General features: G+C 34.7%; 1 protein-coding gene across 1 annotated transcript; it reads left to right on the forward strand.

Moving 5' to 3' along the window:
- Window positions 1-5472: 5472 nt before the first annotated feature.
- On the forward strand, window positions 5473-10155 carry LOC139860194 (uncharacterized). The gene is made up of 3 exons (XM_071848986.1): window positions 5473-5477; window positions 6293-6365; window positions 9667-10155. The coding sequence occupies exons 1-3, from the start codon at window positions 5473-5475 to the stop codon at window positions 10153-10155; spliced, it is 567 nt and encodes a 188-aa protein (XP_071705087.1).
- Window positions 10156-18083: the final 7928 nt, after the last annotated feature.

Here is an 18083-nt window from a genome sequence, read left to right on the forward strand (position 1 = left end):
GACTTACCTCTTCAAAATTAACGCCAATGCCGTACAAACAACTCTTGTGGAAATTTACTTTTAACCCCGAAGCGAGTTCGAAACATTTAAGAAGATTTTGAAGATTAAACACATTCTGTCTACTCCATTCCCCCAAAAATATGGTGTCATCCGCATATTGAAGATGCGAGATATTCACTTTATCCCTGCCGATTTCCACCCCCTTGAAAAGTCCTTTTTCAGTAGCCGCTTTAGCAAGGATGTTTAGCCCTTCCGAGGCGAGTATGAATAGAAAAGGAGATAAGGGGTCCCCCTGCCGTATCCCCCTACTTAAGAGAAATTCATTAGTCGGTGAGCCATTCACTAAAACCGAAATAGAAGCCGATTTCAAACAAGTGAAAATCCACCTCCTCCACTTGCAACCAAAACCCATGCACTTCATCACGTCCATTAAAAAATCCCAATTAATGCTATCAAACGCTTTTTCAAAATCCACTTTAAAAAGTAAGCCTAATTCTTTCTTTACTTTCAAAAAGTCAATTGATTCATTGACAATCAACGCACCATCAAGAATAAACCTACCCTTCAAAAAAGCACTCTGTTCAGGGCCTACAAGCAACGGGACTACTTTCCTTAACCGATTAGAAAGTATCTTCGCGATGATCTTGTAGTAGCTTCCTATAAGGCTAATTGGGCGAAAATCACCAAGTCCCGACGGGTTACTCCTTTTCGGGACTAGAGTAACGAAAGACGCATTACAACCTTTTGAAATCTCCGCCTTTTCCCAAAACCAAACAATAGCATCAATTAGCTCGACTTTGATGAGTTCCCAATATTTTTTGAAGAACCGCATATTAAACCTGTCTGGTCCCGGGGCCTTTGTACTCCCGCATTCTAAAATGGCTTCATGAATTTCATTTTCACGAAAAGGCAGCTCAAGATCACGGGCCTGACTATCGGAGAGAGATGGGTAATGTAAGTCCACAAGACTTGGTCTATCAAAAAAAATTTCCTCGTAAACCTGCTTAAAATGCTCAAAGACCGCAGCTTTAATATCATTTGGACTTTCATTCCAGACTCCTCCAATATCCAACCCTCGAATACTACACAAGTTATTCTTTCTTCTAATAACCGAGTGGAAGAATTTTGTGTTTTCATCGCCATCGAGAATCCATCTTACCCTTGATTTTTGTCTAAGCATGTTTGATCTAACGGACTCCTTTTCCAACCACTTCATACGTGTTTCTTTCCATAACAGTTTCTCACTTTCATCCAACATACCACCTTTTGCCTTTAGTTCCAAGATAGTAGCAGCATGTTTCAAGGCTTCAATTTCACCCTCAAGATTCCCAAACTTCTTATTGCTCCACTCCCTTAATGCCCCTTTCACATTTTTCAGCTTATTTCTAAAAATGCAGTCCTTACGATTGATACTTTTGACAGTCTCCTCCCAAGCTTTAACAATGATATGCTCACAGTCTTCATCATCAAGCCACGCGTCAAAAAGCTTAAAGGGTTTCGGCCCAAAATCCCTCACGGTCTCACTTAACATGATTGGGCAATGATCCGAATGTTTCCTATCGAGGGCAGTCGCTAAAAGATTATTCCAAATATCACAAAAATTTTCGGACGCCAAAAACCTATCCAGTTTACTAAACTTGATACCGTCGTCGCTTACACGTGTGAACATTCTACCACCTATTGGAATTTCTATCAGGTTGCAATTTTCAATAAAAAGGTTGAATCTTTTTGCTCTACCTTCAATAAATTCACAATTTAGTCTTTCCGTGTGATCTCTAACCTCATTGAAACCGCCACAAAGTAACCACGCAGCCTTATCATCGGAACCCACCAATTTTGACAAAGAATCCCAAAGTTTCTGTTTATTAATGTCATCATGTGGACCATATATATTGAGAATATTTAATGATTCCCCAGAATGTTTCCATGTACCTCGAACCCCAATAACGGACTCAAAACAGATAACACTATTCGCCTCAAATTTATCCTTATCCCAGATCAAAAGTTGCCCCCCAGACTTGCCTATTTTTTCTTTTTGAACGAAATCACAGCTCGAAAAACCCCACAACGAGTTCACCCAGCCTAAGTTTTTAGTGCCCAGTTTGGTTTCCTGTAGCGCTAAGAAACAAGGCTTCTCTTTGAACAACAAACTTTTAACCCACCCAATTTTACTCTTACCACTCGCGAGTTTAAAACCCCTAATATTGAGAGATAAAATCTTCATCTGTAACAAAAAAAAAGGCGACAGGAGTTGAGAAACTTACTGATGGGAAGGCTTAACCTTCCATTTGAGGCCAAGCTTCTTTCCATATTCATGGATTTCATCTGATTGCAGCGAGTTAAGAGAAGAACCAACACCACCAATTGACGAATCACACTTCTCAGCACATGAAGAACACTTAGATCGCAACGGCTGATTGTCGGGTCTGCCCTTCCTAGAGACACTTTTAATGTTGAGCATCCTTGATGAAGATTTCCATCTACGAATGTTTATCCAACAGCACTCTTTCTTAGCTTGATCGCCCAATTTCATCTTCTTATTAGCACCACTAGATTTGGATTTTACTTTTGTGGAATTAGATTTAGGCTTTGTGGAAATCGTTGGTGCCTTCTTGTGACTTAAATCGTTTCCCCCAATTTTGTCATCAGGAGAAGTTGGGCTATCAACTTGTTGGGCCGAGCTATCAGACATGACTTCCACAATATTATCAACAATTGGAATATTGCGTGAGTGGGCCGAATGGGCCTTGAGCCCATCTATATCAAACGAATTTTCAACAACTTTATTTTCAATGTTATTGTCCACAGGATTAGGGCTCACGCATTCATTTACCAGACTAACTTTTACACACGTATGTTCCGGTGGCAAAGTGGGAGATGGTACGCTGCTTGGGGAATTGGTGTCAGTGACTCTAGGGTTGGGTACCGTATCCGTGGGGCACTCGTCTAACACCACATGCTCGACATTATGATTACTTTTATCTTGGAAATTCCTCTCATCCCCTAGACACCCTGACTCTTCATCTTCAGCCCAATCGATGCACCCCTTTCGATTCCCACCGGAATTTTGACCAGTATCACCGGAAAATTGCACCACCCCATCCAGATTTAGACATGCCTGAACAAACTCACTCCCTTGACATTTTCTATTTTCTTCGATGTCTTCTTCTGGATCTGAATCATACAGAAAGTCATCATCATCATCGTCTGACTTATCAAAGGTATCTTCAACGAAATCATCCATATCAGGTGTGGATTTGGAAGATTTATCATCATCTTCCTCCTCCTGTCTTGTCAGATTCATGTGCACATGCATACTAGGATCTTCCTTAACATACGCCTTGAAGTGGGTGTTCCCAATCTCCACAGTAACATGACCCTCAATGGTACTTAACCTACGAGCATGGATTAAAACGTTACCGCAAATTAGATTTTGATGTTCGTCGTTGAAATCACAGTTCACGGTTTCAAGAACATCTCCCCAACCACCTGCAATACCTTTGAATGTCTTGACGTTCCAACATGTTACCGGGACACCCATAATCTCAACCCATACTAACCTTCTAGGAGCATTTAGAGCCTTGCCTAATAGCCTAGAATGTTTACACCATTTATGGAGTGCATGATCCTTGTCATCCAGAATTTTTTCTGCTTCAAACGATGAATAGAAAACTAACAACATTTCCAAACCTCTCAAGTATTTGAGATCACAATTTGTTAAACCATCAGCCCTACATAGCTCGCTAAATTAATGAACTAATTTCCAGTCATTAAGGACCCCTACAATTGAACGTTTGGCAAGGTGGTTGTAGCAGTCTTTTTCGGACACCACCACCACTCTTCTTGTAGCTTCACGACCCTACTCACGTTTGCTTCCATGAATGTGCGATAATTTCTCTCTCAAGTCTTCCTGACATTTTCCATGTCTGCTTGAAAGTATATTCCTCAAGTCTTTCTTTCCAAGTTTATCCCTTAAATCTCCTTGAAACTGACCAGCAACATCACAATAGTTTCTTTCATCTCTAAAAGCATTATCATTCCTCCAGAAGTTTGTTCCAGATCTTGGGTTTTTGTTTGACTCATGGCTAAACCTATGTTGTAGATTCTTCTTATGCTCCTGCTCACCCCTCTCAAATGCCTTGAATACTCTAATCGGACAACTGTCAAAGTTGATGTTGCTTAGCGATGATAACATGCGGTCAGAATCAACAACAGCCCCAAACCTAGCAAAAGCGAATCGCTGGCCATTCCTTAGTCGCTTCCCAGCCATATAGATGTCTCTGATATCCCCACACCTCTTGAACTTTTTCCATAAATCTTCCACCGTCCAATACTCCGGGAAGTTGAAAAACATGAACGACGTTAATTGGATTCCAAATAACCTTGAAAACCGATCTTGAAGTCCCCCATTGTAGTGTTTTCGCTTCGTGCTATCCCAGTTTCGATTCCTCACCCTCTCACTCTTTGTTCTCTCTCTCCTCTCTTTCTCTCTCAACCCCCCCCCCCCCCCCCCCCCAATTGTTTTTAAATAGTTTAACTAAATACATTTATAAAATTTTAGTCTTCGTACTTTGCTCCTTTAATCATAAATCTTAATAGAATTCGATCAAATTAACTTAACTAAGAACCGAATACTTACTATATTCATGTTTAACTCTAAACCAAAAACAAAAATTAACTACAGAGCATAAACCAGTTTTCCTTATGAGGTGTACGTGTTTAATTACCTCTTATATACTAAAGGAGGTGCCAAAATGTGTCGTTTGGACCTCCTTTAATTTTTCAAACGACATCAACAGTACATTTACAAAAACTGCCTTCTAACCATTATATAATCTACAACTTTTTCAGGGATCTACAACTTTTTCAGGGGTGTAAACTATAAATTTATTATTTTATTAAAAAAAACTTAAATAAACTCCACCCGAATTTTTAACGGTCCGTATCTTCCGTTCGTCGCGCGTTAAATTTTCTGACACCACCGTTAAACTCGAAATAATTTTACGAACAAAACGTAACTAGCTGTGTTCGAAACGAACACCTTTTAAAAAACGCTAAACACGCCGACATCTAAAACGGAGCTTAACACACGGTCAGTTTTTTTTCTTCTGTAAATACATAACCCTACGTTAACTACGAGTACGCAACCCGAAAGACCCCGCCGCAACGCGCGGGCCGATCTGGATCTCGTTCAATTGTCGTTTTTACTATTAAACCGGCTTCAATATTACGAAGTAATATGCAGATATGTTGAAGGGTGTAAGTTACTATTATTAATAGTTAAGGGAGTAAAAAAGACAATTAACATTTATATACATCTTCGAAATTTCAGTCTACGTACTTTGCTCCTATAATCATAAAAGTTAATAGAATTTGATCAAATTAACTCAACCAAGAACCGAATACGAAATTCATGTTTACTTCCAAACCAAAAATAAAAATTAACTACGGCGTGTAAACCAGTCTTATCTTATGAGGTGTGTTTAATTCAATTGTCAGTTGTACTACTAAACTAGTAAACGTGCTTTGATATTAATACACATATATGTTGAAGGATGCAAGTTACTATTATTAATAGTTTTAAGGGAGTAAACAAGACAATTAATTAACCAAGTTTCCAACTATATATATCTTCAAAAGTTGAATGATTAGCTTTTCCATTTCCTTTAACCATTTTTGTTGTGACTAATTAGTCTCTTGAAAGATATTGCTTTGAATCTAATATAATATCAAGCTTGTCATCCCAAAAGTTTCACCACTTTGATATCAAAATGTTGCTTCTAAGAGACTCGAAAGTATATTTTTTATATTTTCAACCGAGAATCAATTTAGGCTTCTATTTTCTTTGGTACGAGTTGTAAAGACATTTTAAGAATATAAATGTGCAACACACAAAGTAGCTAATACTTTTTTAAAAAATTATAGTGTTTTTAAGTATTCACTAAATTTTTTTTTTTTTTTAAAGTGTATGCTTTAATAACAGATGTATATATATGTATTGTATTCACTAATTTTAGTGTTTAAAGTATTCACTTTTGTGTGTGTTTTTTCACGGATTGTGGCCCAACTTTGAAGTGAAGTTGGGACCCAACTTTGCTAGAGAAATTGGGTCCGATTCTTTTAGGTAGAGATGAAATTAGTACGGGTACCGAACCGAACCGTACCGAAATCGAAATTGTCCGAAATCAGCAACCGAATACCGAACCGAATATATAAAACGGTACTATAATACCGATGGTACCAAATTTACATGATTTTAAATATAAATTAATTTTTGTGTGTTATTTGACAGGTCTAATGAGCTTGTTGTTGGATATATTACAGTCTTACTTGTGAATCTCAGCCATCTTTTAAGTACAACATCAGTAATGTTTGTGCGTTGACGCTTATTTTATATACTAACTAGCGAAATGACCCGTGAAATCACTGATTTGTTTAAACGAAACAGTTTAATAATATATTTTAGGTATTAATTGGATGTAAATAATAAAGTCATTAGTGTAATGACCCGTGAGATCGCGAATTTCGGCTAAGAAACTTTTCGTTGTTAACTTGATCATAATAAATGAACTACATTCATTCTCCCACCACCATCTTTCAATTTTCATTACAATTACTATTTTCCTTGTCATAAATGATATTCATTTAAAATTAAAAGAGGGATTGAAAATACCTTGTTCAACCTCGCGAAAATCATGATTATTTACTAATTATTTTATCATACTATATACCTTCATTTTAAATAGCCGCAATATGAATTGACATATTTTATTGGTTTTCAGATTCTTGTTGTTTAACAAACATACAATAATAAAACATTTAAGGCGTGATAAATTTCATCATCAAACAACATATAAACGAAAATAATTCTTTGAAAAAACTATTAACAATGACATGAAGTTCTATACCTGTTTTTTTGGAAACAAAAGGTTATTGGATAATATGGTGAAGATTGTGAAAAAGTGTTGTGAAAGTTTGTACATATTGAGAAAAAAGAGTTGTGATAATATATTATGAAGATGCTTCGAGATATCAAAAAATTATAAAACAGTAATACCGTACTAAATATCAATATTTTTATTAATTATTTTTGCCCAGGCCCGGCGGAGTGTGCAAGATGTACACTTGCACAGGGCCCAACAATTACATAGGCCCATATATTTTTTAAACAATTACAGAAAAATTAATCAGCCCAACCCTTTTAAACAATTACTTAGGCCCATATATTTTTGTATATACAGAAAAATTAATCAGCCCAACCTTTTAAAAGTGCAATGAGAAATCAGGGCCAACTCGTCATCTTTTTAAAATAAATTCAAAGCTGGTAAATATATAGTGTATTTTTGTTAAGAAACCCACCGATGTGGGATGTATAATTAATTGTTCATCTTATCATTTTGCCACTGACTTATCATTTTGCCATCGATGTGGGTATTTTTAATCTTCTTTTACGAATCCACTGACTCACCATTTTGTCTTATCTTTGTTTATATAATTAATTGATCTAATTAGTCTTTATCTTATTCATTTGTTTGTTTGAACGATTTCCAATTAAACTGTAATTTGTTTATATAAATTTAATCTTTAAATGGTGTTGAGAATAATGTTATTTAAAATATGGTGATGACATGAAAACCAAAACGAAAACAATAGAATATTTGTTGAACATAGTTTTTCAAAATTGAAGTTATTAAATTCTTGTTTACGAAGTATTGAGTCAAGAACGGTTAAAGCGATTAACAATTTTAAGTATTGAAAATAGTTTTCTTTATCTAATGTTGATTATGATTAATTATATAATTGAATTTTTTGCATCAAAATATGTACATAGATATCAATTTAGGTGATTCATATGTAGTAAGTTGATTTCATTACTTATTATTTATACAATAAAAATTGGTGTAGAGATGAGTCGCCTAGCATGACCAGGTTTTCAATCCTTGTGTTGTGCCATTTAATTTTTTTCGGGGCATATTTTCGACCATCTCGCACAGGCCATTCATATTCTCAGAACCGGCCCTGTTTTTGCCTATCAAATTGGCATTCATATATTATCGACATTTATCTATTTTTATTTTGTTATTTTTTAAATAAAGTTAATATAAAAATATGACATCATTATTATAAAAATTAAAAGGTAATTAGTGAAATAATGTTATCATTATTTTAGAGCTTTATATATATATATATATATATATATATATATATATATATATATATATATATATATATATATATTGTGTTCTTAACCCAATATTATTAGCAATTTATTCTTACCATGTATTAATCGGAAATATAAAATTAGTAAAAATGCGGGAGTCACCAGAAAATAATATGAGAAAAATGTGTACCTTCAAGAGAGTGTGGGTCTTTATAAAGCCAGATGAAGAGTTATAAAAACTTCATAAGAATAGTATCATCTGACTGATCAAGATTTAATTGTTTATGGGTCTTTATAAAGCAGTAAAGGTGCTAACACACATTTAAGAAAACCATTGAGCCCGTATGTGTAACAATTAATCTTACCAAGTACATTCTCAGTTGAAAGTAGAGTAGTTGTTATTAACCCAAAATATGACAAAATGATTTTTAATGTAGATATTTCAACCCAAAATATGACAAAATGATTTTTAATGTAGATATTTCAACACTGACACTCTATTAGTAGACACATTTTGGGTTTATTTTCTATCTCGTGAGCTTTTTTGCAACTGTATGATTTCATAAGTTCCATAACCATAGCGCGCGCGCGCGCTCTCTCTCTCTCTCTGACTTGCTCCACCCCAAAAAGCAAACAACCACTCCCTTCATTTTTGAACGCATTTTGCTCTTAACTTTGATAGAATTAGAAGTCGTCACCGTCTTCATTAAACTCGCTGCAATTTTCCGAACCTGAGAGTACAACTTTCGCCGACGATCCTCTCCAAACGCGCCGCCACGCGCCGCCTGTCAGGTTGCCGGAATAGTTCTCCGGTCTTTTTTTTTTCGCAGGTAATATAACGGAGCTTGTAGCAAAAGTACTTGCGAACCAGAAACCTAGCTAATCCGTTGTCTGCTGCTACCTTGTGCCGTCGGTAGCCGCTGTTGCCGGAACTCCCTTGTTCTCACAAGGCTGTGTTTGTTTTCTCTTACCCTTTTATTTTTCTTTTCTATAACCTTTCTTTGATGTACATACGGTGCTGTCCTAATTCTATTGGATTTTACATATCTTAATTCTTTTATACCTGGGTCTTTTGTTTTTCCGGCTCTAACCTGCTCTTGGTACCGGGTTCTTTAGTTCATGCATCTATAATCCCCTGGTGCTTTATTAGCTAAATTATTTTTTTTTTACAGTCATAACATATCTATATACCTACTGTTTTTTCTAGCATTATTTATTATCTATTATATAGATTAATTATTTTGAGACTCCACTAGCTTTGTTTTTGTTTATAACTGTTTTAAGGTGCTACTTGCTATTTTTATTTTTAACCTGCTACTTTTGGGTACACTTTTTCTTTTGTAAGTGTTATATAGCCTTGATTTTTACCCTGTATGAGTATTTTTATTTCTATTATTAACTATTAATTGTTTTTTTTTGCACACTTACTTTTGTAATTGTTTTGTTAGCTATTTTTTTTTCCGGTATTTGTAACTCTTTTCTTTCTATTAGTGTGTTGTTTATAGGGTAAGATTCACTCGTCACTATCGCATGGTTACTTGAGGTCATGTCCTGTTAGCTTAGGGGCGGGTAGGTCTAGAGGGAGTAGAGATACTCGTGTTAGGATTAGAGTAGGTAGTTGGAATGTAGGAACTTTGACTAGCAAATCTCGGGAACTTGTAGATACGTTACTTAAGAGTAAAGTGGACATATTGTGTGTTCAAGAGACCAGATGGAGGGGTGAAGAGGCGGTTGACATTGACGACTACAGGTTGTGGTTTTCGGGTTCTAGAGTAGCTAGAAACGGGGTAGGGATCTTTATAGGACCCCTTTATAAGGATAATATTGTGGGTGTGGATAGGTATAGCGATAGGATTATGGCGGTTAGGTTAGTTATCCAGGAGGAGACTTACATGGTCATTTGCGCTTACGCACCTCATGCTGGTTTAGGAGATGAAGAAAAAAAGCCGCTTTTGGGAATCGTTAGACGAAGTTGTGAGGAGTTGCCCCGCTGACCATCGTTTGCTTTTTGGGGGAGACCTTAATGGACATATGGGAACGTTTTCGAAAGGATATACGGGTGTCCATGGGGGCTTTGGGTACGGAGTTCGAAATGAAGAAGGATGCTCTATTCTCGAATTCGCTGTTGCCCACGATTTGGTTGTTGCAAACTCTTTCTTTAGGAAGACGGAAGCACAACTTGCAACTTTCCACAGTGGGGGACATAGTACCCAGATTGACTATTTGCTGCTTCGCAAAGGGGACCTTAGGGCTTGCAGAGACTGTAGAGCCCTGACTACCTGGACCTGTTCCACCCAACACCGATTATTGGTCATGGACTTGGTTGTGCAGAGGCGGGTTACTAGGAGAGTGAGACCCGTCCAACCTAGGATCCTTTGGAAGAAGTTGAATGAAGTGAATGCCGAAACTTTTAAAGCGTCAGTTTTGGAAAGAGTAGAGGCAGGAATGGATACGGTTACTCAAGTGGACGCAGATCAGATGTGGAATAGTTTGGCATCAACTATTAGAGATGTTGCCAAGGAAACATTAGGTGTGGTAGTAGGGACATCGAGAGGACATAAGTCTAGTAGAGAATCATGGTGGATTAGTGATGAGGTTCAAACCAAAGTTGCGCTTAAACAACTGAGGTTTAGGGAGCTCATTAGATGCCGGGACGGGACACATGATGATAGAACTAGGGCAGAGGAGAGGTATAAAGAAGCCAATAGAGAAGCTAAGAAGGCCGTTGCCCGTGCAAAAGATATAGCGTATGAAGATTTGTATAGAAAACTAGACTCTAAAGAAGGAGCAAATGATATTTACAGGATTGCAAAAGCGAGGGAGCGTAGGAGGAGGGATATAGATATCACCAAGTTTATCAAGGATGAATCCGGTCAAACCATAGTGAAGGAAGAAGAAATTAGGAAAAGATGGGAAGGGTATTTCTCATCTCTTTTCGTGGGTGAAGGACTCGGGCACCAAGAGGATCCACAGGACTTGGGAATAGGACAATTCTGGAACAACAACTTCTGTAGGAGAATCAGTCAGGGAGAAGTAAGATCGGCACTACAAAAAATGGGTAGAAACAAAGCTGTAGGACCGGACCAGATTCCAATAGAGGCGTGGCGGTGCCTTGGCGACGATGGTGTCAGGTGGTTGACGTGTCTTTTCAATAAGACGCTTAGAAGTTATAAAATGTCTACGAAATGGAGACTCAGTGAGATTATCCCCATCTACAAAAATAAAGGGGATGCCCAAATCTGCGGTAATTATAGAGGCATAAAATTACTTAGTCATACTATGAAGCTTTGGGAGAGAGTGATTGAGACTAGACTTCGACGCGAAACTACAGTTTCAGAAAACCAATTTGGTTTCATGCCAGGGCGCTCTTCGATGGAGGCAATTCATATTTTAAGAAGCGTTATGGAGAAGTATAGGGAGAAACAAAAGGGTCTAGAGATGGTCTTCTTAGACTTAGAAAAGGCCTATGATAGCGTACCGCGAAAGCTGATTTGGAAGACCCTTAATGTTAGGGGTATCCCAAGTAAGTATATTAGAGCTATTATAGATATGTACGATGGGGCGAAGTCCTGTGTTAGGACGCCTGTGGGAAACACAGGGTATTTCCCGATAGAAGTAGGCTTGCACCAGGGATCAGCCCTTAGTCCTTTCCTTTTCGCTTTGATCCTCGACGAGCTGTCTCAAGGAATACAAGAGAACATCCCTTGGTGTCTGATTTTTGCCGATGATATCGTGCTTGTATCGGAACAAAAGGATGAACTTAATAGAAGACTAGAATGATGGAGGGAGGCCTTAGAACAAAATGGGCTACGGATCAGTAGACAAAAGACGGAATATCTAAGGTGCGAATTCAGTAGGACTGAGGATGAACTAAATGTTGGAGGGAATATCAGCATTGGGGATCAGATCTTGCAACCACAAGAGTCGTTTAGATATCTAGGTTCAGTCCTCCACAAATCAGGGAGGATAGACGAGGACGTGACTCATCGTATTAAGGTAGGTTGGATGAAGTGGAGAGCAGCGAAAGGGGTCTTGTGCGACAAGAATATACCGTTCAAATTGAAAGGGAAATTCTTCAAGGTGGCAATTAGACCTGCCATGTTGTACGGATCGGAATGTTGGCCAATGACGAAGGCCCAAGAGAGAAGGATGGAAGTGGCAGAAATGAGGATGCTTAGGTGGACGTGCGGTAAAGCCATGTTAGATATGATCCCAAATGGGGTGTTTAGGGAAGGCCTTGGGGTCGGTAGCATCATCGACAAGCTAAGAGAAGAACGACTTCGATGGTTTGGGCATGTGATAAGGCGACCAAGTATTGCACCGGTTAGGAGAGTCGAGGCACTCACGGTCGTTGGCGTAAGGAGAAGGGGTAGACCTACTCGTAGGTGGATGGATAGACTAAGGCTCGACATGAGGGAGCTCTCGTTGACCGAGGACATGACTTCTGATAGGGGTGCGTGGAGGGCTAGAATTAGAATAGTCGAGTAGGGTTACTTTCCTTTTATTATTATTATTATTTTATTTTTACTAGTTTTATTATTAGGATTATTATTATTATTAGTATTAGTATTAATATTAGTATTTTTATTATTACTATTTACTATTATTATTATTATTATTATTATTATTACTATTACTTTTTGTATTATTATTATCACTACTACTCTGTACTATTCCTATACTTTTACTAATATTACTATTATTATTATTAGTATTATTATTATTATTATGTTTATTATTATTACTATTAGTATTATTATCATTAGTACTACTACTATACTCTTAGCAATACTATTACTGTACTTTTACTAAAACTATTATTATTATTATTATTATTATTATTATTATTATTATTATTATTACTATTATTATTAGTATTATTATTATTATTTGTATTATTAATTTTTATTATTATTAGTATTATCAATATTAATATTATTACTATTAACTATTATGTACTACTACTTGTACTTGTATTATTATTATAATTATTACTATTATTACTATTATCATTTTCATTACCTTTTTTTTTATTATTTACAACTACTAGTACTAGTAGACGAGTAGGTTTTTGTTTTTGGTGTTTGTATGCACGTTTGTTTGTAGATATGTATGCATGGTTTGTACGTTTGTTTTTGGGAGGTATGTATGTAGGTTTTGTAGTGTAGGTATTTTATGTCTATGTTTGTAGGTTTTCCGTTTTTTTGAAGAATTGTAGGTTTTGATTATGTATTTTTGCTAGGCTGTTTTTTTGCAGGTTTGTATGTATGTTTTTGCTTGTTTTGTTGGTGTTTGTTTGTACGTAGGTACGTGTTCTTGCAGGTATGTAGGTATGTTTATGTACGGCTGTATGCTGGTTTGTATATAGGTTTATGTTTCTATGGGTGTGTGTGTGTGTGTGTATGGGGGTGTGTATAGATGGATGCGTGTGTGTGTGGTGGGTCTGTGGGTGTGTGTGTGTCTCGTATCGTTCGGTGCATCCTGGGGTCATTATGGCTAAGGACGACCTTCTTTGCTCATGAGCTTGAGTGGTTTTCTTTTAGTTGTGTGGCTTCGGGGATGTCTACCGTAAAGGTGCATGAGTGGTGTTTTGGTTTGTTACGGGTGGTTGGCTCTTTGCTTGTGCAACAACTTCCACCCGCATACCTTACGTGTTCTGTTTACAAGGTCCCTTGGCTTTATTTATTGAGGCAACACCAAACGTCGATTAAGTGGCGTCTTGACTGCCGCTTAGAGCCTAAATTGATTTTCAGGCAGGCTTTTAAACCCATGAAAATTTGATTCTACCATTTTCATGGCGTCTCAATTCTTATTTATTTTTTTATTATTTTATTTCACTATTTTTTTTTTAAAAAAAAAGGCCGGAGGTCCACTCGGAAGCAATCTCTTTATCCGCCGAATAAAGAGAGGGATGACTTTCTCTACTTTTCTTGGTGGAGAAATGACTTGTTTTATTCTCGGATAAAGGAAGGATTGTCTACATCTCACCTCCCCATACACCACTCAAGTGTTATTGGGTACTGTTGTAATGATACGGAGTAATAAATAAAAGGCTTCATTAAACTTTCTAGTTTGTTTCATATTTGTGTTATACAATAGTAATAACTTTATTGAAAACTTAATCTTCGAAATTCGGTTTCTCCGTACCGAACCGATACCGATACCGAAACCGAAAATTTCCAAAATCAAGAACCGTAACCGAAATGAATCCCTATCGGTACCGATTTTCGGTACCAGTGTGACGACCCAGAAATTTCCGACCAAATTTAAACTTGATCTTTATATGTTCTGACACGATAAGAAAAGTTTGTAATGTTGAGTCTCGAAAAAAAAATTGAAACTATGTTCAGGTATGCAATTACCCTTCGACTATCCCCAACTATTCACGAACCTTTAAACGGAAATGTATAAATACATATATAATTATATATGTAAATAATTATATATAATAAATTAAATATATTAATGAACTATTATATGATTTAGTTGTTTTGGAAGACAACTTAAAATAACTAAAACTTGTCATTGTGAATATATAGAGTATATTGAACACAAATGATTTCGAAAATAATTTATCAATATTAACAAAGCATTAGAGGTTATACTTTGAGATTATTGTTTCAATACATATAATATACTTATTTACTGTGTATTCAAAACATAATTAAATATGTAACAGTGGATATATATATATATATATATATATATATATATATATATATATATATATATATATATATATGTATATATATATACACACACACACATACCTGATGGGTATACACAATTATTGACTTTGTATCATATTCCAAAATGTAAAAATACAAAGTTATTAGGAATGTTTTACTCAAACTTTCTCCAAAATCTCAAGACTCAATTCGTTATACCGAGCTTTAATTGTCGAGTCAAAGTTCGAGTTCCAAAAAGTCAAACAAAATGTTCTTGGCAAAATTCAAGTTCAATTCAAAGTTTTGGATGCAATTGAGGTTACAGAAAGTTTTTACGTTTGATTTAAAACCTATTTCATGTTATGAAGATTATCCAAAACGAGCTCCAAACTGAAATCAATTTTTTTTTATACAAAGCAGTGTCAACAAGAAGGGCACCGAAAGTCGGAGTACCCCGATCTCCGAAATGATCAAGTTAAGAGGATATAGAAGGCGGCGGAGTCGGTAAGGGGGCATAATTATTTGATGACAAATGATGAAGCTAAGCAATCCAATGAAGTCATCTCAGGTACTTTCATGGTTAACTCTAATCCGGCGAGGATTCTATTTGATAGCGGTGCAAATTTGTCGTTTGTGTCTTCAAAATTTGTGCCTAAACTTAATAAACCATTAGCTAAGTTAAGTCGTCCGGTAGAAGTCGAAATAGCGGATGACAAGACGGCAACAGCATATTTTGGAACTGTTTTTACATTTTTTTTTCTTTTCAAGTGTTTATTAAAATTAATTAACGATTACAAATGTTTATATTTTGTTATGAAATACAAAAAAAAAAAACCATTTCATTATTGTAATTGGGTTCATCCCTGGTCGACTTGTAATTAGTGAAGAAGAAGGAAAAGGAAACATAATAATCGGGTTATATATATATTTAGAGGGAATGGATATCAGAAAGACAGAAGACAGGCGAGTGGTTTGGGTGTTTGTGTGTGTTCGAGAGGTCACTGGTTCGAGTCTCGTATGGGGCACAATTTTTTTGAAAAAAGGCTTTAAAAGGGTATACCTTCTTAATTTCATTTCTATTGTTATTATTATTATTATTATTATTATTATTATTATTATTATTATTATTATTATTATTATTATTATTATTATTATTATTATTATTATTATTATTATTATGATTATTATTAATGTTATTATTATTATAAGTATAATTATTATTGTTATCATTATGATTATTATTATTGTTAGAATTTGTATTATAATTAGTATTATAATTTTAATTATAAGTATCATAATTGTTGTTATTATAATTATAAGTATTATATCTATTATTATTATTATTATTATTATTATTATTATTATTATTATTATTATAAGTATTAATTATGATATTATTATTAAATTTATAACTATAATATTATTATCATGGATAGGTTTATTATTATTATCAGTATGAAAATAATACAAATTATTATTTTCGTAAATATTAGTATTAGTATCTTTTTATAAATAACAGAATTGTTAATATTAACATAAGTATTATTATTTGTATTATCACGAGTAGTATTATTATGTAATTACTAAAATCAGTATCATAACTATCATTAACAGTAAGATTAATATTTTTATAATTATAATTATTAATAACATTATTATTCGTATTAACAATATCATTATTCGTATTTTTATTATTATTATTATTAATAAATCATTATCATTATAAAAACTATCATTTTAAAACAAATAAATATTTTGTACATAAAATACACTTGTTACATATATTGAATTTTTATTAAGATTTCACATTACTATATATATGAAACCTATTAATATTATTTATATAAATACGTACAAATAACAAACTATCGATTTTTAAATATAACATTAAAAAATTTTGTATATAAATATGAATATATTAATCTAACTATATAAATATTAACCATTGTGAATATATACACAAATTAAACATATATAATATATAAATTAAAGATATAATAAATGAATTTGTTCTCTTACGATTATATATTTTAATATATATGCAAATAATATAGGTTCGTGAATCCGAGGCCAACCCTGCATTGTTCAGTTTCATCATATGTATTTTTACTACAAAATACAATATTGTGAGTTTCGTTACTCCCTTTTTAAATGCTTTTGCAATATATATTTTTGGGACTGAGAATACATGCGCTTTTATAAATGTTTTACGAAATAGATACAAGTAATTGAAACTACATTATATGGTTGAATGATCGAAGCCGAATATGCCCCTTTTGCTTGGTAGCCTAAGAATTAGTAAACCGATCTACTAATTGACGCGAATCCTAAAGATAGATATATTGGGCCTAACAAACCCCATCCGTTGTAGCGGATGCTTTAGTACTTCGATGTTGTTTTATCATGTCCGATGGATGTCCCGGAATGATAGGGGATATTCTTATATGCATCTTGTTAATGTTGGTTACCAGGTGTTCAATTCATATGAATGATTTTTATCTCTATGTATGGGATATATGTTTATGAGAAATGGAAATATGAAATCTTGTGGTCTATTAAAATTATGAAATAATTATTTATGATAAACTAATGAACTCACCAACCTTTTGGTTGACACTTTAAAGCATGTTTATTCTCAGGTATGAAAGAAATCTTCCGCTGTGCATTTGCTCATTTTAGAGATATTACTTGGAGTCATTCTTGACATATTTCAAAAAGACGTTGCATTCGAGTCGTTGAGTTCATCAAGATTATTATTAAGTCAATTATAGTTAGATATATTATGAAATGGTATGCATGCGTTAACTTTCAATGAAATGAAAGTTGTTCTTTTATAAACGAATGCAATATTTGTAAAATGTATCATATAGAGGTCAAGTACCTCGCGATAGAATCAACTATTGTGAATCGTTTATAATTGGTATGAACGGGGCATTTCAGTTGGTATCAGAGCGGTGGTCTTAGAGAACCAAGTCTGCATTAGTGTGTCGAAAATTACCTACTTATCATCCTTAGGAAATTACCTGCTTATCATTCTTAAGTCTAGACACATCTTACTGCATTGATGGCATGAATAGTGTATAGACAAAAATTCATATCTTAGTGTACCTGCTAATCCATATCTTAGCGTATATGTTACTGTAGACTTTACCTGACACGTTTCCTTAATTACCTCCGTAATCTACGGGATCTTCTATACTAAATATAGGTATTCTATGTAATTAGAATATCATTCGATATCCAAAGATCATTTC

This window comes from Rutidosis leptorrhynchoides, chromosome 1, assembly GCF_046630445.1.
Source record: "Rutidosis leptorrhynchoides isolate AG116_Rl617_1_P2 chromosome 1, CSIRO_AGI_Rlap_v1, whole genome shotgun sequence".
NCBI classification, from domain to species: domain Eukaryota; kingdom Viridiplantae; phylum Streptophyta; class Magnoliopsida; order Asterales; family Asteraceae; genus Rutidosis; species Rutidosis leptorrhynchoides.